Source organism: Melozone crissalis, unplaced genomic scaffold, assembly GCF_028551555.1.
Source record: "Melozone crissalis strain CALT ecotype California unplaced genomic scaffold, PUWL_Pcris_2 ptg000012l_1, whole genome shotgun sequence".
NCBI lineage: Eukaryota > Metazoa > Chordata > Aves > Passeriformes > Passerellidae > Melozone > Melozone crissalis.
This window is the reverse complement of record NW_026535790.1, coordinates 6,602,114-6,611,509: the sequence shown is the minus strand read 5'-3', so window position 1 is coordinate 6,611,509 and position 9,396 is coordinate 6,602,114. Positions and strand designations below refer to the sequence as shown.

At 45.8% G+C, this 9,396-nt stretch overlaps 2 protein-coding genes across 2 annotated transcripts; one reads left to right on the top strand and one right to left on the bottom strand.

Annotated features, from left to right (window-relative positions):
• The first annotated feature begins 389 nt into the window (after positions 1–389).
• On the top strand, positions 390–5,963 carry LITAF (lipopolysaccharide induced TNF factor). Its single transcript, XM_054271015.1, has 4 exons — positions 390–447; positions 4,445–4,624; positions 5,002–5,158; positions 5,467–5,963. The coding sequence occupies exons 2-4, from the start codon at positions 4,447–4,449 to the stop codon at positions 5,573–5,575; spliced, it is 444 nt and encodes a 147-aa protein (XP_054126990.1). The 5' UTR covers positions 390–447; positions 4,445–4,446; the 3' UTR covers positions 5,576–5,963.
• A 2,545-nt stretch (positions 5,964–8,508) lies between these two features.
• On the bottom strand, positions 8,509–9,396 carry LOC128933964 (uncharacterized). The gene is made up of 2 exons (XM_054271170.1): positions 9,360–9,396; positions 8,509–9,224 (listed from the first exon to the last, which is right to left on the bottom strand). Exons 1-2 carry the CDS (start codon positions 9,394–9,396, stop codon positions 8,509–8,511), a joined length of 753 nt encoding a protein of 250 aa, XP_054127145.1.

Below are 9,396 nucleotides of genomic sequence, written 5' to 3'. Positions count from 1 at the left end.
ACTGTAGAATTAGTGATTTCCTTGCAGTGTTACTGAACGTGGTGCTTGGCTGCGCTGGTGATGGGGCAGTTGAAGATTACTGGTTTAATGTGAGCGAGCTCTTGGCGAAAGTTGCGGAGTTCCCGATGGCCGTGACTGCGAAACGCGCCAGGAGTGCCTGTACTTGCACAGGCTTTCCCCGTTCCCTTCCCGTCCTGCCCAGACACGCCGCTCCGGGAGCCGATGGCTCGCGGGAAGCGGCCGAAGCGGCCCCCGGGCAGGGCCCGGCCGGGGCCAGCGGAGCGCCCTCCCGAGCAACCCCCGCGGCGCCTGCTCTAGGGGGAAGGGGAGGAGGAAACGCGGGTGGGGACGGGACGGGACAAGCCAAGCCCTGCTGACGGTGGCCGCGCCCGTGCGAGCGCAGACGAGCGGAGAGGCCAGGAGGGCTGGCGGGCACGGCTGGGCACGGTAAGGGCTGCCCGGAGCCTGGCGGTGCGGCGGGCAGGGCAGAGCGGGGCGCCGGCGGGGGCTTTGCTGCTCCGCCGGGGCCGCTCCCGGGCCCGAACGCTGCCCTCCCCGGGCCGCTCCCAGTGCTCCGGTGCTCCGGCCCGGCTGCGGGGAGGAGGAGAAGCCGCGGCTCTGAGGCTGGTCCCGCCCTGCGGGAGCCCCCGAGGCACCGAGGGCAGCTGGGGCTTCGCGGGCCAGCCGTGCCCCGAGCGGCGCGGTCCCGGTCCCGGTCCCGGTCCCGGTTCCGTCCGGGAGAGGCCGTGGGCAGGGGCCGAGCGAGGCCGGAGTTTCGCTTTCCCGAGTGTGGCAGGCGGAAGGTGGCCCTTTCCTTAGGGAATGCTCTCGGGATCCGCGCGGCAGCAGCTCCTCTCGGAGCGGCCCTCCCTGCCCCGGGGAGGGGGTTACTCACAGGATGAAGCCACTCACAGGATTATTCCAAAACTTGACTACTTGATAAAAGTAATACTCTGGCCTCTGAAATCGCTCCTGCCGGCAGAACACACCGTGCTTCTTCTTTTACTTTTATTTCTACTTTTATTACTATACTTCGCCAGTATAGAATTCAATGTGACCACAGTGCCGTTGGTTCTTCCTGAAATATGTCAGAGGTTTTTGGTTTTTTTTTTTGTTGTGATTACTGGATTTTATTCTCTCACAAATGCCTGGGAAATTTAAACAACTTTGAGATAGTATTTCTTAGCAGGTTGATAAACTTGGAAGTTGTCCAGAGTTCAGACAAAGTTGGTGGTCCAAGAAGGTGCTGTGTTAGGGCTTTGCACTGCATAACTCCGAGTGCTCTGATGAACCTGTATATCCTGCTGGCTTGTTAAAAGCTTCAACCTGTATTTCATTCTCCGTGTTGCTGACCAGTTGCTGTCTTAGACGTTGATGTGCAGGGAACCCTCAAAACCACCCCTGTTGTTAGAGGGCAGCTTGGGATTTCTAGTGAAGAGGACTGCATAGGAATTGTTTAATTTAAGGATTAAATTGTGCCAAATTTTAGCAAGAGATTAAGGGAAGGGCATCAACAGATTTGTTTGGCCAGATTAGGTTAGGATTGCTGTAATTGTAAGCAGCTCTTTACTAGAGGGGTTTTTGGTTGGTTGGTTTTTTACATACCAAGGAGAGAGGTGGGCTGTTATCTTCTTTTTCTCTTGTCCCCAGCCTAATTTTCAAGACCTGGAGTGTGAAACACACTTGCATATTTGCACTGACTGTATGAAGTGATGGTTCAAATATCTCTTCAGAGCTGACATTTAAAGCAGAAAGGACATTAGAAAAATGAAATTGAAAAGCTGAAGTTGTGGTTACATCTACAATATTCAGTAATTTTAAGAGACTTTTTTGTAGTCCCAATGTCATCTTGATGTTTATTAGGAATTTTTGTTTAGATAGATAACTTCAAGGAATTCATACATGGTTTTAGTTTTTTACCATTCACTGTAGTACTTTTTACATGTTGTTTGTGCTACAGATTTGAAACTTAAAAAAAAAAAAAGGGATTCCACAAAGTGCTGTGAGGACCTGAAACCTGTTCATGTTTGCCTACAGAAATAGAAAAAAAAAAATGAAAGTGCAGAAAAAGCGCCGTGATCTCTTTTAAACTGAAATGATTGTTCAAAACCATTTGGTGGTAAGAAAAGATCATGCAATGTAATTCAAAATAAGTAAATATCAAGACTTGAAGTGTTCATGCTGGAAGTTATATAACTTTGAAATCTGTGAAAAGGTGTCATTCAATTTCTTACAACTTGCTTGTCAGTGCAGCAGAGCTGAGCAGCTGAAGTAGCTGTGTGTTTGAGCCCGCCTGGCAACTGAGCACCACACAGCTGCTCACACACTGCACCCCTGAAGAAACTGGATGGCTGTGAGAAAACTCATGGGTTGAGATAAGAACTGTTACATTGAGATAAAATAATAAGAAAAGTAATAATTTAATAGCTGTAATGAAGAGGAAGCTAACAGAGGGAAATACAATCCAGCAAGTGAAGCAAATGAGAGCAATTGCTCACCAGCAACCAACCATTGCCCAGCCAGTCCCTGAGTAGTATTTCTCTCCCAAAAACCTTCCTGGTTTTATTGCTGAGTGTGATGCTCTATGGTCTGCGATATCCCTTTGGTCAGCTGTTCTGGCAGTGTCCCCTCCTGGCTTCCTGTACACCCACAGCCAACACCAGCACACCAAGTGGGGCCAGTAGATCGTGATTCAGCTCTGCAGTTTAGTCACAAGGAGAAAACTTCTCTTTTCTGAAGAAATCAGAAGATCGGTGTTTTTTAAGGGTATAGCTGTGAAATACTTGTTGCTACAAAAACTTACTGAGTTTCAACATCTTGGACTGCTGTCCTGTTTCCTCTTCATTCTGCCAAAGCTGCAGTGTGAGTATGAGAAAAGTGGGAAGAAGCAATGTTTGTCCCAGGCTTACCACAATTACTGCTCCAGCACCTGTAGGCATGTCTGTTCTTCTGTACCACTCCTGGCCACAGGGTTACTATAAAACCCACACTTGACTGAGTACACAATTCCCTTTGTAATACACCTTTCCACATTTCTGCTAAATCTGCTGGGAAGACTGTGGGACTCCTGAAATTTATAAACATTGGTGTTTGCTGGTGTATCCCCATGCCTCCAGTGCAGCTGATTAGTCCTGTGTAGCCTGGAAGAGTGAACAAACCTGTGACAAGTTCTTTATGGAAGTGTTTATAGACTTCACTGAAATCCTGATGAAAGCTGTATTGTGTGAGGAAGGTAATCACCAGTATTCCAGGGACTTTTCCATGCTCTGGGAGAGTGGAAGGGCTTGTGTCATTGTTGGGGACTTGTGTGCTGGGTCTCACCCAAGCTTTGTGTGGATGGAGTGACACCAGTCCTAAACAGACACACCCAAAATTCTTTTTCTTGGCATGTTGTCTTTTGAACCTGCAGATTGCATCAGTGCAATTTCCCTTATTTTATTCACAGTAGTGCTGTGGGTAATTGGAGCTCCTATATAACTTTCATAGCACCATAGAATTAATATTCCAAGTACAGGTTGCTTTCCCAGACAGTACTGAGTGAAAAGACATGCATATGTACAGAGGGACCATGTGTGCAGCAGCAGAATGGAGTGTGGCTCTTGGAGAGCTGTCTGATGGTCCTTAGGGGGAAGGGGGAAAGGGAGATGCTTGGTCAGCATTGATGCCATGAGACCTTGTTCCACAAAGAAAATGGTGGGCAGGCTACAGGAAGTGGGTAGGTGGGGAGGAGGAGAGGAAGTCTGCATTGAACTTGCAGTAGTTTCTTGACAGCAGTCAGCATTCCTGTCCTCTGCAACAAAATAACAACTGGTGGAGGAAAATTTGCCCTACAAACTCATTAAAACATTGCTAAGAAGCAAAAATGGCGAGGGTAGATATAGTAGATATATTTGACAGTTATAAAAGCTTTGAGTTCAGTTGGACATGCTTAATTGTTTGGGTTTCTTTTTCCTTTAATACAATTACTTCTTCTTTCAAATTACAGCAGAGGTAAATAGTATTTTTAAAATATTGAAGTTTTACCACAAACCAGGCTTACATTGGTTAGCAACTACCATGTGGCCTATCATATTGTTCTGTTTTTCAGGAGAACAAGAGGGATTAGAAATAGTGTTCTTGGAGAATTACGAGACTTAGATTGTTTAGTATATTAATAAAGCCCCATCTCCCTGCTTTAGTATTTTTAATTTATAAAGGAAGAATTGGTGTTGAGTCAAAGTGTAAAAAATTCGCAGTGAAAAGGAATTGGGTATTAGGCAACAACAGTGAAATCAAGATTAACATTTAATACTATCAGAAACAAATACCAGCCAATTAATTTTATGCTGGTAAAAGTTCCTTTTAATTTAGTTATCTTCTTGCTGTTGATTTGAGCCTAATTATTTGTCAATTGCCATTAATAAATAATACCTTCTGTTACAATTTTCTCTCTTTGATGCTTTAGATATGTCTGCTGCAAGTGCCAAACCTGTCCCATCTGCACCACCTTCTTATGAGGAAGCTGTAGGAATCAATGTGAACTATCCTCACCCCTATCCTGTCCCTGGCCCTGGACAGACACCAGATGGGAAGGGAACCAACCTTCCCCCACACATGGGACAGCCTCCACCAGCAAGTAACCCCAGTAAGCCTCCAGAACTCTTCTGTACCTCATGTCAAGGTGGTGTCAAAGTGGTTGTATAATAGGTGTTGTTAGAAGATGAAAAATTGTGGTTTGCAGGTGTTCAACACCTGCCAAAAATACTTTTGAAGAGCTTGTTTTCTTCTGAATCCCTCAGTGTGCAGTGATATCAGTAGCATCATTTGGCTTTCTGCAGTTTTTAGTGCAGCTTTATTTTAAGACAGTGTATTTCTGCATTAGGAAATGCCATGGTTATTTCTGTCATTGTGTATTTCATTGTTCTGAGCCGTGAATATTTCAGTTGTACCTGGTTTAGAGGAAGTTGATTGCTACTCTTTTTTCCTGTTCCTCATGGAGTAACCAGCCATTTCTCTGCTCAGTTACTGTTCAGACGGTGTACGTGCAGCAGCCAGTAATGTTCTATGACCGCCCAGTTCAGATGGTCTGCCCTTCCTGTAACCAGGTGATAGTAACCCGTCTCTCGTATGACTCTGGAGCTTTGACCTGGCTGTCATGTGGTGGCCTCTGCCTGCTGGGGTAAGTCAACTCCAATTTGCACTTTTACCTTGACTTTTTTTTAGCTCTAACATAGAGCTAAACAGAGCTCTCAGCTTCTTTCTCTGTGTGGGACCTGAGCCTTCAATTAGCCTACATCTGCATCTGTGTCCTACTGGACCTTAAAGCAGTTCTGGAACATTTCAGTAATGGACTCCATAGCCATGTGTGTTCTTCCCAAAGCTTATGGCACCAGTTTTACTGATTGCTTTTGAACAAAATACATTTTACCTTCCTGTGTGTATAAAAAGTGGTAAAGCAGTGTTTTTCTCTTTTTTTTGCCTTTGCAGGTGTATAGCAGGCTGCTGCTTAATTCCCTTCTGCATTGATGCCCTAAAGGATGTGGATCACACCTGTCCGAAATGCAGTGCTCTTGTTGGCTCTTACAAACGTTTATAGCCAGTGTTTATACATTGATTGATGAAGTTGTTTAGCACCTCTACAAGCCCTCTCTGAAGCTTTATGGAGACTTTCCATTTTTCTGTGCATCCTGTCACTGGAAACGAATAAAAAGTAATCTTTATTGCTAGATGGTTTGAATACACAATTGCTTGAGAGGAGGAGTCTCACTTAGGTCTGTGAAAAGCATACCTAGTCTGTATGGGCCACTCAGTCCAGCACCAATGGAGAGCAATGGAGTGTTTCCCTTTTTGCTTAACACAGAACAGGTTGGTGATATTCTTCAGTTAATCTTGTCTCAGGCATGATGCACATTGTGCTTGCATTGAGACTGTAAAGTCTCAGCACAGAACAAGAGGAGGACAGAAGGACATGTATGGAGAATTATTTAGGCTCATGCTTTGGCAGCAGCACTGCTTACGAACTTGCGGGGAGTTGCCTCAGAGACAGGTGCTCCTCTTTGAAAAAAGAAATCCTGTGTTGTCATCTTTTCGTGACCACTAGAATTCATTTTAAAACTTTTGTAGTTTGAAGAGAACCAAACGTGAAAGCTTCTTCCTTCTTGGACGTAGCTTTTCCAAATGGACAATTCAGGTGGTCGTGCAAAAATAGTGAATGAATCTGGTGTCTGAATTTCCTTGCCAATTTCAAGTCTAGTCATGTCTCTAATCTGAAGTAAAGATGTTCATATAGAAGTGGTTTTTGTTAGGCTGGAGGCTTTCTTACTGCTGATTGAAAGTCTCTGAAGTGTTTTCTTCATGCCGGTGGAAATGCCCAGAGAGCCTTGGTTAGAGCATTGGAAAACTTCCTTGTACATTTACGTAAGTCAGCTGATTGACCATAAACAAACCTCAGCCTTAGCTTAAGGCTCAAATTCCACCTGAAACATATAAATAAAACATCCAGGCTTTTAGTTGTTGATCTGCTCATTAATGACTGTTTCTTTATCAAGAAGGTAAAATGTGTGTTAAGGAGTTTCTCTGATTTTTCTAAATTAAATAAAAGATGAGTTCTGTTTTTAGAAACTTAAGCTGGATATGCTTATTTAAGATGATAATCACAAAAAATTTGGGAATGAGGCTCTGAAGGTTGAAGTAATTTCTGTGTCATAAGCAACTGGATCAAACAACATTTTGATGCATATTACAGAATCCAAATCACAAAATCAGCTGGGTTAGAAAAGGCCTTTGAGATCCTCATATCCAACCTGTGTCCTAATGCCACCTTATCAACCAGACTGTGGTGCTGAATACCACACACAATCTTTTCTGAAATACCTCCAGGGACAGTGACTCCACCATGTCCCTGGGCAGCCCATTCCAACATCTGATCACCCTTTCTGGAAAAATCTTCTTCCTAATGTCCAGCCTAAATGATAACTGTCCAGAAGAGGCAGACAGGTGTTTAAACAAGGCTGTGTTGGTAACACTGTATTAATACCTGTAAAAGTAAAAAGCTAAAATAAATACAAATAAAAATACTGCATTTACTCTTCTTGCCAAGTGTGCCTTCTGTATATATTTGGTGTAAATTAGTTTTTCAAAAGTCTTTCAACACTTTATGTTTGAAATCCAGTAATTTTGTAGATCATGTACAATCTCTAGGCCTTGTCTTAATTAGGTTTTGTAAACTGATGCTGCTTGTGAGCCCATCTGCAAGTGATTTAAGAGCTTCCTTGTGTATTTGGAAAAGGTTTCTGGTCTCCTCATGCCATAAGAATGTACATCAGGAGCTACTCACTGGCAAGAGGATGATGGAGATAAAAAGCTGGTGGTTTTGTAGCTTTCCATGCTGATGATGTGGTACCAACAAGTGCTTTTCTCTGCTGGTGCACCCCCATAGTGCACTCTGTGTTCCTGAAGGGCTTGGGTGATGCTGCATTGAATTTTCTGTTCTGGTGACATGAGCAAGTCCTGTGCCTTACTGGGTGTCACAGAAAATGTGCTTGTTGTCAGTTTATTGTCAGAGCAAGACGGAAGAAATGAAGCTCGCAGTGTTTCCAAAATTGGGATTTGCTTGCATGGTACGAAGGATTTTAAATTCTTTTAGTACCTTGTCAGTCTGGTCTGGATAATCCTGCTATATATTCATTTGGTAAGTCTTCCAATTGTTATTACCTTAGCTCCCCTTGTCTCTTCAAAGTGATGATTGGAAAATCTGAGGTGGTGGCACCAGAATGCAAAACACCAAAAAAAAAAAGATTTATGTGGACAGTCCATTGATTCTCTTTAAGTTCCTTGTATGGATTGAGAATAGGACACACAATGTTGGCAGCTCTTCCTTCCAATTCAGCATTCTGCAAGGCTTTCTGCTGCCCTTCTGTAGTTGTGTTTCCTTAAATGCAAAGTGTGTTTGTTCTCTTGTGTATGGAATAATCTACACACTGTGCCAAAGTAACCTGCTTTGTTAAACCTACCTTGGACAAACAAATGCAGGATATAACTTGCTTTGTGTGAAAGCACTTTGTGTTTGATTATGTTGAAATTACTGTTTATTTTTAAAACTGACTCTATTTAAAATAAAAGCTTTGTCTTTCTATCTAGTGCTTGTAATTGAAAAATTATAATATTTGGAATGTTTCCAAACACATGGATTGCTGAAATGTTAAAATAAGAAATGTAATTACAGGGAGAAATTTTTCAGAGTCTCACGTGGGCCAAGTCTCTGATAAATGGCACCGTCTGCCTTGCAGGCCGACTGTCCCACACAGAGCCACACTGAAAATGTGTTGTTTTCCTGCAACCCGGGCCCTAGAAATATTTTTTCAATTAAAACTTTTGGGTAAAACTTTCACTTGCAATGCTGAGATTGCAAGCTGAGAAGGAAAGGTCCCTCCTGAGACTCCTTTCCTCAGGCCCCCCAGCTCCCTCAGCTGTTGCTCATCAGTTTTGATGAGGAGCTCCGCTGCACGTCTCTGGTCACGCTGCAGCAGCTCAATGTCTTTGTAGCGAGAGGCCCGGAACTGGACCCGGACTGGAGGTGCAGCCCATCACCCTGTTTGCCCGCAGCCATCCCTGACTCTTTTGCTCTGCCCGCCCTCGCCCCGGCTGTGCCCCGGGCTCCTCGGTGCTCGGAGGCCGAGTTTGGGGCCGGTCCGCCGGGGAGCGGCCGCTGCCAGAGCCCTGTGGCGGACAGGTGGCCCTCCATCGCTTAACTTCGGCTGGGAAAACGCTCTGGAAAGTGTTGGTGCTTCGCAGCGCCTTCTCGGCGTTTTCCCCACAGGTGGGGGGCGTTCGTGCTGCTGCCCCGGGCGGTGCCCGGTGCTGTGAGGGGGGCTCCGGGACATGCCCGGGGCTGTGAGGGGCCCCCGGCCGCGGGCTCCGGGACGTGCCCGGTGCTATGAGGGGGCTCCGGGACGTGCCCGGCGCCGTGAGGGGAGCTCCAGGACGTGCTCGGCGCCGTGAGGGGGGCTCCGGGATGTGCACGGCGCCGTGAGGGACCCCGGCCGCGGGCTCCAGGCGGTGCCCGGTACTGTGGGGGATCCCGGCAGCGGGCTGCCGGCGGTGCCCGGCGCTGTGAGGGCTCCGCGGGCTCGGTTCGGGGCCATAACCAGGCGGAGCTCCCGGCCACGGGAGGGCTGCGAGCGCAGGAAGGCGGAGGTGCGGAGAGCACAGGTGGGTGTGGGACCCTGGCCAAGGGCTCTTCCCTCCTGTCAGTGTTACGATAATATTAATTTAATATTGTTTGTGGGGCCTATACAAAGCGGACTTTGCCAGTTTGTAAAAGTTCAGGCTTTCTTGGCAATAATGGTGAACAATTCTCTGGTGTCCACGGACAGGCTTACCTGTTGTGTGACTGATGGTACTTTTTATTAAATTCAT